The following is a 17524-nucleotide window of genomic DNA, read 5'->3' as shown; positions in this document are numbered from 1 at the left end:
CTCAGTGCAGTTTGCTTGTAATGGGGTGAGGGAGTTTATTGATTAAATCAGCTGGTTTGGGTTGCTGAACGTTGAGATTTTGCTTTGGTTTGGTTTTAGGTGTGTAGCAGATGACATCCAGAGTGGTGCAGAAAACTGTTTCACCATATCTCTGTGTGTGTATCTGATCCTTTTAATAACCAGCATAAGCAGATGCAAAAGCTTATTTTTCATTCTTTGGCACTTGTATCCTGCTCGCTTGTGCCCTCACGTTAAGTACAGACATACTGTGGTGAAAGAATTGAGCACGTCCTGTCTCTCTGATCATGAAAATTGCCAGGAATAGTTACACTTCCAGTGTTAGAGCTGGTGCTTCACCAGATTAACTCTCTTTATCTTAAAATACTGAAGTTAATGTTTCCCCTTCAGTTCTTTTAGCTATATCTTAATGTGTTACTTGCAGGACAGGCTTTCCTGTGTGTTTGAAACAGCAGTACATTTTAACCTGTGCACAACTACCACAGTACCTGCATTTTCACTTTTTACCTCTACTAGCTTTTACACAAAACCATATACTGTCATTGTCACTTTCAGAAATGTCAGTAATAGCAAACTTCTGTTGGAATCTAATCCCAGTAGTCTTAATCTTGTCTATCAGTGTCTTTCAAAAGCAGGTTTTGACATCAGATCTTGATTTGTGCAGCTGGTAGGGGACGACTTATTCCATACGTCTAAATACTTCACAAAATTGTTTTGTAGTTGTCTAACAGAAAGAGTTCTTTTTCTTCCTCTCATCTAAATTCAAGACTTGGCAGTTTCTGTTCAAGGCAGTTTTGAAGGTCATATCTCTGTTATTTGGTTGCAAAAGTTTAGCTACGTACCTCAGTGATTGTTCTGCATCCCAAGGAGCTAAATATTAAAAACTTAAAATTGGAGGAGTTACTCACAATGGTGTCAGTGAAATAAATCTTAAGGGTAACTTTGGGACAGGAGGCACGATTGCAGTCTTAGGATTTTTGAGAAACTGGGACTTTGGAATTGAGACTGGGGTTCTCATGTGTATTAGACTATGAATTGCAAGCATGAGAGGCATGGATTTCCACCCTGTATTGTTCAGGCGCTGCATAATCAGTAAGTGATTTACATATTTGTAAACTTAGGTCTCAACTTGAACATTTAACATTTCATCAGATCTGCTTGAAAATAGAATTGCCTAATTTTTCTGCTTATTTAATACTTTGTTTTGTTTGTTGTCGTTGTTGTTTGTTGTTTGCAGACGTGGGTTGGCAATAAACGAAGGAAGATGAGCAGCAAGAGTGCTGTAGAATCTGGAGGCACTCCCCCAGGGACTGTCCCTACTACTCCCTCAGTACCTCCAGAAGCAGCAGTTAGAAATGTGGTAAATATTGCTCGATCCCAAAGTCAGCAGTCTTCTTGGACCTCTTCTAATAACGATGTAATAGTTACTGGTATATACAGTCCTGCTAGTTCATCTGGTAGGCAAGGATCCACCAAACAGACAAATGCTTCAATGGCAGACATACATAAAACCTCTATTCCACGACTACCAGGAAAAAGTGATACAGAGTTTCAGCAGCAGCACATCCCTATAGGACGACAAGTACCACATTGTAAAAATGCTTCCCTATTAGTAGGGGAAAAGACTATTATTTTATCTAGGCAAACAAGCGTACTGAATTCTGCGAACTCCATATATAGTCACACTAAAAAAAGCTATGGTGGTTCTTCAGTCCAGACCGCAGAGTTGGTGTTACCTCAGAAACCGATGATATGTCACAGACCCTGTAAAGCTGAACCCGTGGGCTGTCAAAGGTTACAAAAACCAGAACATGCAGCTCTCGCATCGCACGTGCCCCCTGGACAAAGGGCTAATACCAGGGACCCTTCTTGTAGCACGCAAAACCTGGAAATACGTGAAGTGTTTTCTCTGGCGGTTACAGATCAACCTCAAAGAATTGTGGGAGGAAGCGCAGCGCAGAAGCATTGCTCGGTGGAAGGCAGCTGTCTGTCCATTGCGATGGAAACTGGAGATGTGGATGACGAATACGCTAGAGAAGAAGAACTAGCATCCATGGGAGCACAAATACAAAGCTATTCAAGATACTGTGAAAGCAGCAGCTCTGTTCGAGTAGAGAACCAAAGCGCAGCCTTGTCCGGGCCAGGAAGAAATGTGAGCTGTGGTTCACAGATGGTGAATGCCAGGGACGTGCCTGACAATATTCTGTATCATAACAGAGACTACCATTTGCCTGCACGGACCTCATTACACACAACATCCAATACATTATATAACAGTGCTAATCCATCAAGAAGTACCTTTTCTCCTCATTTTACATCTTCAAGTCAACTGAGGCTGTCACAAAACCAAAATAATTACCAGGTAATCCATCAATTTATCTGTCTTCAAACCTGGAAGACAAGGTTGTAGATAAGCACTGTTTTTGAAAATCGGTAGCTGGTAAGCGATAGGCTTGCCTTTCTGCAAGCTGCACTCCTTTTACATCTTTCAGTAGAGATAATACCTTCTTAAACAAAAGTGCAGGTAAGACCGTCATATGGTAGCACTCTTATCTGTATAGCTGAGCCCATGGCTGCAGTGGGTAGCCGTATATTAAAGATCAGTGTGGGCTTCATAGATTCAACAGAACAACTTTGGTTACAAGAGGATGATACCTACGACTGCTGAGGCATGCTAAAGTCTGTGTTGTCCTGATGTGGCTTGCCAGCACATGTCACAGCAATACCCTTGGTTGTTCCTCTGTAGGCATACTTTGCATGTGGCACAGGGCAGAACATGGGATCATGCTGTCATTTGTGTGCTGTACAGTTGCTTGCCCTTATTAATGTCAGCTTGGATTAGCTCTTCCATCAGCACTGCCTGTACCCCCTGTGCAGATGCCAATCTCTTGGACCCGTTTTCTGTTAGGGATTAGGATCTCCTGCAAGGTGGTTAAGATGATGGGAGACGCTAAGTGAGCAAATATTCTTCCTCTCCCACAGCATCTAATTCAAATATCGCTTTTACATTCAATCCCATTATTTCCTCATTCTGTAGTAGAGTCCCTTCAGTGATACTGAGAGGGGAAAATTAAATGCAGATAATTGAAGATCTAAAAGATGTTCAGAAGAAGCTATGACAGTGACACGCTTACATTTTTTTATTTTTTGGTATAACTAGAGGAGAAATAGTTGTGCAGGAAACATCCAAATTGATTTTTTTCATGGATTTTTATGCCATCTGGCACAACATAGTCTAGAGACACTGAGATAAAAGTCTTAAGACTGACAGGATGTGATACTGCGTGTGTTACGTTTGTGCGTATGCCTGTTATTACCTTTTTAATTTATCCTGAAAGTGAACCACGTAAACAGCATACAATCTTTTCTTGTGCATTGCTCACTAGTATAGGGAGCAATACTTCGTGAAGCATTTTGTGTTTGTTTTTTTGTTTTTGGTTTTTTTTTCTTTTTTCTGACTTGTTCCTATCTTATGAGGATTTGAAAGAAAGCTTTTGTGTCCAAGCACCACTTTTCATCAGAATTATTGCTTTTCTTGGTAAACCTGAGGTTCGATGAGCATATATACTCTGGAGTAGATTCTATGTAGTAGATGGGATGGACGTCTGCAATTCTTATTTATAGCCTTTTCTAAGCTGAGCACTTTAGACGAGCTGTTCTTTCTCTTTCTTCCTTCTCAGATAGTCTGTCAGTATTTGCTATTACTGTTCTTACTTGAGTTATAAAATTCATTAAATGCTGTTTACTTTTGACATCCCAGTTTCATAGAAGAAGAAAAGCTGTAAATGTGCACATCTGTTCAATAAAGGGCTGGTAAAACTGCAGAAGTGCAGATGATAGTTAAGGAAATTTTTCTGAAGTTTCATGAAGTGAAATACATTATTGATACCTCCAGCTGTGTGCTCTTGGTACTTTATTTCACTCTTGAAAAAGCATGAGTGAGATGTATGTCTTACTGCTTTTTTTAGTTCTTAAGGGAAATTTGAAATAACTTTGATTTAGGATTTTTTGAGGGTAGGGACAAAGTCTTTTTAAACAGCTAGGAACAGTTCATAGTAGGTGATGTTTTATCTGTTCATGTGGTGTGGTACAGATCAGAACAAGATCTCTGTAACTTTGTTTTGGGTTTGTTTTTTTTGTTCACCCACCCCCACTACTGTTATAATGACGTACCTATTATTTTGATAAGTGAGGAATTCATCTGTACCCTGTTTGACTTCCACAACTGTCTCTCAGAGACCTTGTTCTTTGGATTAGGATTGCACCTTAGACTAAGGGAGCTCCTGTTTCCTGTGGTATCCCTTGCTGTTCCAGAGCTTTAAACCTTGGAAAAACTGGCCAGGTTGCTATGAATTCACTTATTCCCGTAAGCAGGCATGCTGTGCACCTCTGAGATGACACTCTTCAGTATTAGAGAATTTATAAGGGAGGGCAAAAGCTGTGGGGTCAGAGCATCTAGTATCATGGCTCTGTGGAAGCTGCAGAGGAATAGTGTCCTACAGCCTGGCTAGGTGCCGTCGTACCTTGAAGAAACGACAGTGCTGATTTCTCCAGATCACTGCATTCCTTGCTGAGAGTTTTTAGCACATTCCAGAACAATGCAAAAGTAAGTTCTGTATCTTAAGAGGTGTTAGTGTATGAGAGTGATGCTTCCAACGCTCATTTATCACGTTGACAAGAAAATTTCACCTACTGCCTTCAAAGTCACGTGTAACAAACAGTGTATCCTGCTAGGCTGATAGCATATTTTGTCGAAATCATCAGTTCTGCACTAGTTTAAACCCCTCCTCCAAGTCCTTCCCTTAATTTTAAGTCCAGTATGACTATTTCATGTAGCTTATAGCTTAATAATATTTATATATTCAACTTCCAGAGACATAGATTTCATAACAGGTGCAGTCTGAATTCTTTTAGTCTTATGCAGGATGACACTTCTTTTGTATGGAGCCAGTTTCTGTTAATGTTATTGCCTGTGTTTAGTTAATTTATCCATCAGTGTAGGAATGAAATCCTTAAACTTAGGGAAATCTTCCTAAATTTAAAAACAGATTAAACCAGAGCTACATGATTATTGAAGTAGTTAAACATTCAAGCAAGATGCTTCTTCAAAGTCAGGACTGTGTGATTTATGTTTTAATGAAGTAATTACTGTCGTGTATTGGTGGGGTATCTAATTAGCAATTAGTTATAGCTTCCTTACTGGTTCAATTAATCAAATTCATGTTAGTGTAACTTAAGAGTAAATTTAATAAAGTGATCAATTTTAATGCCTGAGCAGTTTCAGTAAACAAATTGTTCAACCTACTTGCTTTTCTTTGTTTGGCTTTAAGCATATTGAACTAGAGAGGCTATTCTTGCTGTTCCTCAAGGCTGAATCGTGATTTAGTCTTGGTTTTCTTTCCCCAACCCTAAGGGACAAAAATACTGTTGAAAGTATGTGTATTTTTAATTACTTTGTTATACACACTGAAGCACAGTTATCTAATTTAGCCCTGCCTTCTTCAAGGGAAAATCTTAAGCCTTGCAGCCAGTATGTCAAAATAGTGTCTAGATATATTATATACTTATTTATTTGTAAGATTCACTTTGAGGATGCTGCTTTATATGAATGAGCTGCAAGTTTGCTTTATTTAAGAAACGGGAATCCATATTTATTTTGTGGGTTTTTTTTAACATGTCAGAGCAATTTGTTTACTTCCCTAGGAACTTTGGAAGACAAGAGGAGGACTTTCTTGCTAACTTTGGGCAGTGCAGCTTTTGGTAGTGTGACCAACATGGTCTTCTGAAGAAGAGACTTGAATAAAGTGTTTTGTGACTCATTTTTGTAACAGAAGCGGAGTTACCTTTGTCACAGGAGTTCCTCCACTTTATTTCTGGGATGAAATACTTCCAGCTGCATGAGTGAGGAGAACCTGTGGGGTTCTGGGGAAGACAGCAGCTGTGAGCAGGCTGCAAAAACACTGCGTATGGCCTCAAGTAATGCTGGGACACACAGCAACCAGGACTGGGTTGGGGCTCTTGGTTTGTTCCAGTGCACTGAATTTGGGACAGTAAATCTACAGGTGAATTGGGAAAAGATTATGTAGGGACCTCATCTAGTGTAGCTGCTTTAATTAAGGTAACAGCATTGGCAATACACAAGTCTTGCTGTACCTTTGAACTTTCTTTAGCATCTGCCAGAGTTGCCATTTGAGACACAATATCTTTCCAAGACAAGCATTTCAGGTTGTCATTTTTGCAACTCACTGTAGCTTCCCAGTTGGACTAGGACTGGAGTTACCTGTGGATGCAGGATAACTCTCCATCTCACTCAGAAAAGAAACCCAAATGTAAAAAAAACCAACCCTTCTGCCTTTTTTATAGAACCAGTTCAGAATACTTGCATGTTGTCTTTCAAGTAGTTATATTGAGATAAACTAGTTGTATTTGGCATCATGCCTATCAGAACTTGTGTGCATTTGTCTTCCAAGTAACCGTTAATGCTCTGCCAGACTGACTGCTTTATTCATATAGAAAAGCACTTTTTTCTGTAGCCCCACTTTAAATTTGTGAATAGAAGCCATCTGGGTGGATACTGAGGATGCATTTACAGTGGATTCTGTGATGTGAAGCTGTTGTGTGGGATATAGAATTGTAATAGACCTAGTTTATACAGAATTTCTAAAATGTGTGTGTGACTAAGAAATTAATATTTTAGACACAAAAGCTGATGTAAACTTGCCCTTAGGGGGGAAGGGTGTTCATTTCTAGCCCCTGTCAACCCGCCTTGTGCTCTAATAAGAAAGTGTCTGACCTTAGGTCACCTCCAAGCGCTTCCAGCTAAAAGCTTGAAGAATAAAAGTATCTTATGGCTTGTACACTAGACAAAGTGTACCAGGTATTCTATATTTGGTTATGCTCATGCTACAAGATTCATTAGTAGAGCACTTCGCAAATACAAAAACTATTAGCATAGTTTGATACAGTCAGCAGAAGTGCAGAGATTTTTCTTCCTCACATACATAGTGTGTATAATGATTTGAGATTGATTAATCTCTCAAGAGCTATGTTTAGTCTCTCAAGCATTGGTTGTCTGCAGCAGCAGATGAACATGGAATCCTAAATAAGCCTAAAATATTCCAGGCTGTCACACATTTCAGATGGCCAGGAAAAACAATCCAAGATTATTATTTAATAAATTCTGACCTCTGGGAATGATGGAGAAGCAATGGGAATCAAGGCAGCTAACCGTTGTCTTCACACCCCTTGCCCTTCCTTCTCCTACCTGATGTCCCTAGTTTTTCTGCTAATATGCAAATCCTTAACATGTGACATTGAATAGCTCAGTTACTAACGTGATAGGTTTTTTCCTGAAAGTTTAACTGATGTAATTGAAAAATATGTGACAGTGGTTCTGTCAGACATTGGCCCTTGTCTAACTCCAGTCTGCTTAATCTTACCAGTTTTGTGATGCATTGAAAGTGAAGAACACAAAACTTGTGTTCTGAAATACAAGTTTTGAGATAGCAGAAGTACAGAAACACCTGAGTTCCCGTCGTGTTATCTTACCCTTACCCTTTGTTTTTAGCCTTACAACAGTAAGGCTATGTGAGACTTTGTTTTGCTTTTAAATCTTAACCTGTTTTAAAGACGTTCTTATCAGAATTGAATGCACAATACTGAAGTCTTCTGAAAGCTGCTCAGTATTTGCTATTATAGCAACCTAAGCTGTTGTTGTTTTCTGTTCTGTTTCTTCCTTCTCCTCTACAGATTTCAGGAAACCTTACTGTGCCTTGGATTACAGGTTGTTCCAGAAAAAGAGCAGTAAGTATATCTCCATATAAGTATCTAATGCATCAAGTGAAGGAATGAAAAGCTTATAAAAATGCATTTTTGAAAAGTTTGTTCTATTGATATTTTGTGGGGTTTTTTTTCCCCTCTATACTTTGACTAATACAAACATTGTCTGCAGGTACAATGTTTCATTTAATGTAAAGTTGATGTATATCTTTAAAAGCAGGTCATGGTCATAATCCTGTGTCAAGTAATGTGATACCCAGACATATGAATAGTGCGATTAGCTGAAATATAACATCTGAATTGATAAGGACTGAGAGTTTAGAGCTCAGAATAAGTTTTTTTTATATTGAAAGTGAAATGATTGTTAATTGAGGCAACCGAATGCTTAAGAGAGTAGCTCCCTCTTCAGCTACTCTGCACATTCACAGAATTAGTCCACGCTACCTGTAGTAACTTTATCAAGTCTAATTTTATCCACATATATGTCATTTCACATTAGGCAGAATCAGACAAGTTGGTGTCCTCAATTCACAAAGGACTCCAAACCATAACACGAGGTATGAAACAGCTTTTGTCAGGAAAATACCTCTGTCCACCTCTTTTGTTTGATTACTGTTCAGCATTTCCATTCAAGAGTAGTCTGCTAGCTTCTCTTTGAAGAGCATGTCAATTCTGCTTGCTTACCATGAAAAGACGCCCTAAACCTGCAGGTTGGGTGGTACAACCAAGCTTTCAAGAGGCTGTTAGATATTAGTCCAGCTATATCAGAAGCAATAGCTAGGGAGATGGCTATCATGATAACCAAACTTATCCCATCAACACACCCCCCCCCCAAACCATTGAGCTGTGAGTGTCATGTGTGCTGCTTTGGCAATGATGTCTAGGTAATGGAAGAACCTTGCCTTGCCTTCTCCTCCCTTCTGTACCTGGTACTTTTTTCTTTTTTTTTTTTATTATTTTCAGTTCTTCTGTTTAGTCTTCAAAAGGTGTGAGTTTGGTAGCATTTCCTGTATAAGTAGGAGTCTAAGGACCACCACATTAATTGTGTTTTCTCTCAGGCTTTTGCTAGATGTTAACTGTACCACACATAGTTTCTGCAGACTTCGGTAGTATCACTTATTTCTGTTTATATAGATAACACTTTATAAGAGCATCTCCCAGAGGAACCAGTACTTTTATACAAATCCTGTTGTTGCTTATTCTGTCTTTTTTTGTTGTTTTTTTTTTTTTCCTGAGTCCTAGTACTCTTGAGTAGGCTTTTTTAAATGTAGCCCTTTTCTGGAAGGCACCTTCCCTCTATCACTTAATGACCTTTTAAGACACCAAGCAGCTGGTGAGTGTCCCAGAGTACAGTTTCACTGTTCGGCTGAGCTGATTTCACAGCACATCACTGTTGAAAGGGGGACGTTTTCCACCCCCCCTCCCTACTGGTGCACTGCCGCCCCATCCATAGCACTGGTGCTAGTATCTAATTGCAAGGTAATCCAGGTCAAGCGTCTGACCTGTCAGATGCATACTCTTCTGCTGAGTTTGTCTTTAGTGAGTTGAATGTACTTACTGGGGATCAGACGAGTGCCAGAGCCAGCTCAAAGTTGGCAGCAGGAGCATGTGGCTGGGAGCAGTAAAGGGAGTGGGGCATGATGCTGTCCCCTACTTTCCAGCACTGGACAGGTTGTTGAGGCATGGTGGTCGTGCTAGATATCTGACACAAGCTGTAGAATAAATTTCCGCAGTAAGTTTACAACCTTCAAGGATGTGGAAGTGCCTGCTTATTAAGGATGGTTATTAGGGAATTCTTTTTCCTTAGACCTTTACTCCTGTGTCTTTGTTAATCAATAAAATGCATAAAGCCTGTTGGTTAATACAGTCCCATTTGGCAACATCTGTTTCCAGATTTGTGGATGCACTTTCTCTGATTTGAATGCATAATTAGCCTTCTTAAGGAGACAAGTTTAGGAATTGGCGCTCTAAAACTGCTGTATACACAGGTGTAAGAAAACAAAAAGAGAGAAAAAGCTCCTACTTCCTAGGAAACTTCAGTTTCAGATGTGAAAGTCTTTTGAAGAAAGACCGTGAGGGAACAGAAATAGAATGGATACAGTTGTAGAACTGCGATTATGGCAATTACTGCCATTCAAACAGTAAAAAGGCTAATCTGTATTTTGTTTAAAGTGGAGAAGATAGTCCTTTAGATGCTCTGAATTTTTAATCTTTTGCCTTGATGTTTTGTTTTCCTTGCCCTGTCCTTCAACTGCATCAAGAGAGAAATAAAAACTGTGCAGTTCTGCAGAAACTCTTTCTAGTCTGCTCAGCTATGCTGTAAAATGACGTAATTCTGACTGTTAATGAATATTAGTCTAGAAATATCACCCTCTCAGTTATTCATGAGAATGTCTTTGGAAATTACAGAGTTCTGTATTTAGTCATGGTGCATGTGCAGTGCATTGGCCTTTACAAATGCATTGATTTTTGGTTTTTCACAGGGTGGTGGAAGGGTAACAAGGATTCAAAAATAGCAGTGAAGATACTGGTTGAAGACAATTAAAAGGGGGAAAACATATTTGCTTTTGTCCTTGCATTTAAGTTTTGAGTGTACTAACTGCTTAAGCTACATCTGATGTCTTAGCAGAATGGTTAGTGTTTATGGTAGCTATAACTTGGTATGCTAACTATGAAAAACATTTGTCACATAGGTGTTGAGTCTAGGTAAGCTGTGCCTGGCTTAGTTGTGAAGTTTTATTTTGGGGGAGAGGGGGGCTTTGGTTTTGCCTTTTTTTTTTTTTTTTAAAATGTCTGATTAGAAACTGTTCTAGTGGTCTTAATATAAAGTCTGAAACACAAAGTCATTAAGAGAGCAGATTAAGGTCTTATAATTATTTCTGCCCATCATCCTTCAGAAGCAGGCATAGTAAATCACATGGTATGTAGCATGGGTCTTGGATGGGATTTTAAATGAAACTCAAGTTGTCTTTCATGTTAACGTCTGGGCTAGTTCGTGCGAGGTTTCAATGGAACACTGCCCTTGGTGGAGAAACTCACGGGGGAGCTGGTCTTGTATTTTCCCCTTACCTGGAGCAACACTGCATTGTAGTGATGGCTTCAATACCTTCTTGAACAGTGAACTGCTGCACTTTGGTGGAACTTCTGCCATAGGCAGGTTGGCTGAATCTGCCTAGAGCTTCAGCTTGGGGTCTCTGGCCTCTCCATCTGGCATGCATTTTGGGGGGCAGATACCTGAAATGAGTGGAGAGTTCCTGTGCTAAATTTTTATTTTTAAATTGCTTTTTCAATATTGCCTATTTGAATAAAATTCTGGAGATAGTGGCATTAAAGTGCTCCCCTCAGAGTCCTGCCTGTCACAGAAAGAGTACAGTAGATGCACTTTGAATCAGGTAAAGGAGCTGGTCAGTGTGAAACCTGCCACCAGTTGTGCTGGCACAGCTGTGGGCATGGGGAAGACAGCCGGATTGTGTGGAGGAGACTAGGTGGGGGAGATACCTTATTGGACTACAGTCTGTATTTTCTTTAGTAGTTATATTGATGTAAGTCTCATGCAAACTGTCGGCTGCCGCTGTAAGCCCACGTGCGCTGGAGGGAAAATATTTTAGAGTGGCTTTTAAAGTAAAATAAGAACCCATAGGGATTAAAGCTACCTAAAGTCAAAGTGTATCTTAGTTGTACCTTTTGTTTTAAAATTATACCAGTACTAACTTGTGAAGTTCTCTTCACCTGTTTGCATTCTTTTCCCCTAGAAGGGCAAGGGGAAGAAAACTGTATTTTAGTCAAGTTGGTTAGAGCATGTCTGAGTAAGGTAGTCGGAGTCTTCAGCAAGAGAGACAGACAAGCCAACCTGAAGATCTCAACAGGACTGAATTGTGAACACTGTCCTTGTTCATGTTTTCTGTGTCATTTGGATAACTGGTTAATGTTTTTCCTTTTTCTGTGAAATATTTCACCACATATCTCAAGGTATTTCACTTTGTTAATGTTTACCTTAGATAATAATAACATGCATAGCGTGTCATGACCTTCTTGCTGTGAACAGCACCTTTTCACTACTCCCAACAGCAATCCTTCAATTCATGCAAAGAGAAGGCAAGTCTTACCATCATTTCAGACAAAATACATCTTTTTATTATATGTCATGCTGCACCTAAGTTCCACAAATCACCTAGGCTTATTGTACGCTGTGATCCTGCAGGCTGGAAATATGTCATATCGGGCCAGGAATTGGAAAACCAGACTTTGTAGTCAAATATGAGGAAGACATTAATAGGTTAAGTAAGAATCATGATAATTACTGTCTAAATATCAGTTTACTTTGCGGCTGAATGTTCACAACTTAACAAACTAGTTCAAAATCTCAAGAAGAAGGGTGAGTTCTCAGTTTGTGTGGATTGGAAGTTGGTTTTGGAAATTATGGAGTGAGATGACTGGAGTTTAGAGTGTAATTTTTTGGCTAGACTAGTCTATTGCACTGATATCTCTTTCTTTTTTTTCCTTTTTTTTTTTTTTTCCTTCTTAGCTGTGTTTGGTTAAGAAACACATATTAACAGAATATATGTAATTTTGTCTGAGTGTTGAAGCAGTTACAGCTCTTTTCAAGCTGTGGTACTATGAAATATTTATCAGTCCTGCTTCCACCGCAGCAAACTTCAAGCTTACCCAACCAGTGGGAAAAGATGCAAAAAGTCTCTCTTCCAGGAATCTTAACAGTTTGTGCACTAGCAGCGTGTTAGCAATAATAGTTTAAGGGTGCCTTCAGATGCTATTTGGCTTGCGGTCTGTTTCCAAACACCTTTTTGCCTGAAGGCTGTGCAGCTTGCTGCTGTATCTTCTGCTCTGAATGGAGCTGGTAGTAGCAACTCTCTCCTAGTCATTTGCTTTGCTAGGGGCCTTCAGGTACATTTTTTTGTCCTCAGAAGATTGAAGGTATCTCGTGATGGGTACTTATCTGCTCACCTGATGAGAGGGGACCTGTCAAGACTCGGGGAAAGGCAGTGTCTAGATACCAGCTCTCTGAATAGCTCTGGTAGTTACGGCCACGAGCTGCCTTTCATTTTTTTTCCCTGGGGAGAATCATGCATGGCCTGGGAGTCTTTAGGGCTTTACTGTGTGGAAACGCATGCAGTTTCTGCCTGTCTGTGGAAAGTATGGTTCTTTCAAAAATGCTTCCGATTGCACCGCTCCTGCACGGGCAATGTACACTGTGTATGAGCATCAGTGTCTAGCCAAAGCAGCAGGACTGCTTCTGTAGCAGGAGACTGGGTATCACTGAAATGGGGGACAGCTCTGTGACAGTTGTGAAACCTGAACTTAAAACCTCAAACTGAAGGAATGTGTAATCTGGCATAGCTTTAATGAGGTGAAATATGCTGGTAGTGTTAAGGGAAATTTAGACCCTCAGAATTTGTGTATGGGCAATGAAATCAAGATAAAATAAACTGAAGAGTAAGAATAATATTAAATGGTACAGATGGGAAAGGGGGAACATATGTGTGATGATTGATTCAGAAATAACTATTATTACATACAAATAAGATCCTGAGATATGAATTGATAATCCTCTGAAAAGGTCAGTTAAACATTAAGTAGCATCAAAGTTCAGAGAGCTGAATGCTGGCATCATTAGGAATGGCGAACAAAGTAAGCTAACACTATGCTTGTATAGAAGAATCTAGGATTTGTTCATACCTTGAATGCTGTGTGCACTTCTGATCTTCCCATTTCTCCCAAAATATAACAGAGAAGCAGTGACAGTGATCAAAGGCACGGAACAGCCATATAATGAACAACCAAATGGGCTGTATCTCTTCAGAGTTGAAAAGAAGTGACTGGGAGGGAGTGGAGAAGTGTGATGGAGAGCTTTAAAAATATGAAGAGTGTGGAGAAGCAGATACGGACTTACTTGTTCCAGTGTAAGAGTAGGTATCAAATCAAGCTAACCTTAGGTTGGCTCAAAAGGAGATTGGACGTGTTTGTTTAGGGTAACTTAAAGTAAGAAGTGCCTCCAATTTATAAGATACTGGGATTGCTAGGAAGTAAGTGTCACTGTTTGTCCTAGTTTACTTTTTACTAAACTTTAAAGAACCTTTAAAATATACAAAAAAAAGTATTACTTTCTGAGATTTCTTGCTGTTTCTCTGTGATAGAGTTTCTGAGCAGTAGTGACTAAAATTTGTTGTGAGAGGTTTGTTTGCTATAAATAACCATTATCTTAGAACATTTCATCACAGAGCATCAGAACTGAACTGTTGATTTAATATGATTTCACTGCAGTTTAAATAAACATAACTTTTTGTTAGCAACGTACAGTGCTCAGTCGCAGCATAAATGCAATAGTTATTACATTTATATTAAAGCTGTAGTTCTTTCATTTTTTAATGTCTTTTATTAATAATCTGAAGATTGTGTATAGCTTTTGTGCATGTGGTGTGAAACATTTTCAACTCATGCATAAAAACTGATCTAAAAAAGCAGGCTCTAATAAAAGATGGGGTAAGGACACTCCACTGCAATGCAATTATTCATACCAATTATAGACACCAGATTTGCACCACAAATATTGCATGCACAGTGGGTATTATGAGGGGCTCGGCAAAGTGCCAGGAATGTCTATAATAAACTGGGTCATCTCTTATAAGAATGTTACTACACTTGAGAGGTCAGAGAATAAGCAGGGTTTAACCCTGCGCTCGGCAGAACTGCTGATTCAATTTGTTCACAAGGATTGCTTTTCATTGTGAGTTGATAGTCTATTTTCTGCTGGAAGAAGCTTCTCTGCTTTTCAAACTGTGGACAACAGAACTGGTAAATGTAGAGAATTCAGCAAACAGTTAACACTGCTGAGGATAAAGCTGAGCCTCGAATCAGCAAGCAGGGGATCTGAAGAGAGGAAATGAGAATTGTATTCATAATAGTTGTTATAATGAAGTGAAAACAAGAACTGAATTACTGGCTTGTCTTCAGCTGTGGAAAGTTATGTCCTAAATATGAAGCTTTCAGTATTATCTTTTGATATTTTTTTTCTATGCTAACTGATGCATAACCATGAATGTTATGATATTTATAGGACTGTGGGTTCCTCCTCTTGTTTCTTCAGCTCCTCTGATGATACTAAGCATGAGAAGGTTAATAACTAAATTGATGGAAGTATAGTTATATGTTCAATGTAGAAATTCTACCCTTTTTCTCACAAAAGTAATTAACTTTTATGAAAGCATTATGTAATTTTGGAGCAATTTATAATGCAGGTGTCAAACTTAGGTATAATCTTTGTCAAGGGGACAATCCTGCAATTGAACATAGTTTGTGATTTCCCTCAGAAATTCATGAAGAGGCATATGGCACCATCAGTTATACAAAGGTGGGTAGTCTGGATCTACATTTTGTACAAGCTGAAGTGTTATTTGCATCTAGTGAGCATAAGGGTCGAGACTGATCCTGTTACAGTGGTGCAGCAAGTGAGAGCAGAGTAAGTAAACGATCTTCCTTTGTGCTCTCTGAGATACCGTAAAGCAGCTGACTTTGTGCACAAGCGTGCAGGCAGACAGCTCCTGCGGCTCACTTCATACGCGGTGACCTGCTGGCCTTTCAGCAGGTTCTTTGTGAATCAGAGCCCTTAAACGTCGAGAATCTTTCTTTCGGGGCGCTGGTAAAATTTCAAGTCCAGAAACCTGATAGATTCTGTCTTTCATTGCTGCAAAGACTGACCAGCTGTAGTACAGTCATCGCGCTGCCAAAACGTACCTTTCTGCAGACAGCGCTTTCAGCTTCTCTGAGGCTCAATTCCTACCTGCTCGGCTGTGTTCAATACGTTACTCAGTGTTGATCTTGGTAGAAAAAAATGGCAAAAATGAGATAGAGACTCCAAAGTAGAAAAATTAAAGCAGGATGAGAAGTACTAATTGGAGAATACGCTGAGTTTGCTGGGCTGGATTGAGCCAGGCATCTCAGTAAGGCTGCTCTCCTCAACCCTGAGGGGACCTGACTTTTCATACCATTTTCTACTTACATGCGCTTGTTTTTCCCCTCAGTTCTGTTCCTGCTTTCTGGACTCTTTCATGTGGTGTGTGTTGTGGGTTTTTTGTTTTTTCTTTCATATCAGTTGACTGAAAAGACTTGTTCTCCATTTCCTTCTCTGACCTGTGATTGGTATCAGTGTGATTCACGTGCTGCTGCACGAGCTCTTCAGGAACGAGTGAAAGGATAAAGTACCTGGCGTGGCAGTAACTGCAACAAAAAAGCGAAAATACATATTGTCATCTGAAACAGTAGGGATTATTTTTGACAAGGAGGTAAAACAAAAATTTTAAGTTCCCCCCCCCCCCCAAAGTGGCTGCAAAAGACTTCTTCGGGAATGTAGCTACAGGGGAGTTCCTGTAATTTTAAAACATCTACTTTGATCTAAACTGTGGAGACTGACTCTACAACCCTGGTCTTGTAGCAAAATTATATAGCAGTTGTGAGGTGACAACCATTGAATAGTGATTTATCTAATAAGATTTTTATTAAAACATTTGTAGTAGTTCATCAGAATTAACATACATCCACTTAAAATGAAAAAGATATGACACTGCTTTTTTAAGTAAAATTTTTGAAGGCCAGGTGGTTTTGCTAAACACTGCTTTCTCCACTTAAAATTCTTGTATTTAGTAAGTAAAAGCTGAGCAGCCTCTGCACCCTTCCTACAGTACCATCCCTTTGGTAACTCTGTCTGTAGTCAGTTATTGTGTGTCTTTTGTCTAACGTGGGATCCTTTTGCATGTTACAACTAAAGCTTTTCTCTTAGCGAGTATTCTTGCCCTGTATTCTTTCAGTAGAAGCAGCATTTTGTTAGATAACTGGAAAATCATGTGGCAAGCAGAAATCTGAACTTACTCCAGCATCAGCTGTGCAGCCTTTGGTTTTTGTTCTAATTTGGCTGCTGCAACTAGGTGAGAGAAGACAACACTAACTGGAGTTTGCTCCCTTACATCTGCAGCAATATTAGGCAGATTTCCTTTTGCTTCTCTCATTTCACCCCTCCGCTGGGGATGGGAAATTTCCACAGCATGTTCCAGGTGGATTATTTAAGCTGTGCATATTAAATATGAAGAAATTTTTTATTTTATTTTCCTGATAATTGCAGATCACAGGAAGCTGTGTGAGTGGTGGATTGTTACAGCAGTGTTGTCAGCGTGAACTCTCCACAACCAACAGCGAATGTCACTTACTTATTTATGTCTAAAAAACGCTCAGCGTACTTTAGAAGGTGAAGTTGCCCTGAGCGTTCAGGAAAGTGGGATAGGCCAGAGTGACTTGTTTCTCCGTGTAGTTGAGTGTTGCTATCGCGCTCCTTTCTGCCTTCCCCTTCCTCAACGCTTGGCTGCTGCTCCCCGACTGCAGAGCAAGAGCTCTTCCCATCACTTCCAGAAGTTACAATCTATTTTCCCAACAGCTATAAGAGGAGATATTGCTGCAGTGATTCAGGAGATAACTATACTTTTGTTCTTTGAAAATGGCTTGGAGCTCAGGTCAAGCATACAGGGAAAACTGGCATCTGCTAAGGGTGAGTGGGCATCAGGGATTTCGCTTTGCTCAGCAGGGTGCTCTTGAGGTGAAGTCCACTTACTGCACTTCGCTGCTCAGCCTAGAGCAGCCTTGAAATGTGCCAACTGGATTCCTTTTAGATTAAAATATAGACTGCGGCGTGCCGTCCGGGAGTGCATCTCGTGTGCCGTGGCTG

The 17524-nt window shown here is 39.8% G+C and overlaps 1 protein-coding gene across 1 annotated transcript in view; it reads left to right on the top strand.

Annotated features, from left to right (window-relative positions):
• The window catches only part of HDX (highly divergent homeobox), a 44216-nt gene that overhangs the window by 8430 nt on the left and 18262 nt on the right, over positions 1 to 17524 (top strand). The window contains exons 3-4 of the mRNA XM_010572416.1: positions 1256 to 2380; positions 7768 to 7821. Coding sequence (XP_010570718.1) covers positions 1256 to 2380; positions 7768 to 7821 — 1179 coding nt within the window. The remainder of the gene's footprint in view (positions 1 to 1255; positions 2381 to 7767; positions 7822 to 17524) is intronic.

Source organism: Haliaeetus leucocephalus, unplaced genomic scaffold (genome assembly GCF_000737465.1).
Source record: "Haliaeetus leucocephalus isolate CR32 unplaced genomic scaffold, Haliaeetus_leucocephalus-4.0 Scaffold340, whole genome shotgun sequence".
Taxonomy (NCBI): Eukaryota; Metazoa; Chordata; class Aves; order Accipitriformes; family Accipitridae; genus Haliaeetus; species Haliaeetus leucocephalus.
This window is presented reverse-complemented; position numbering and strand designations above follow the sequence as displayed.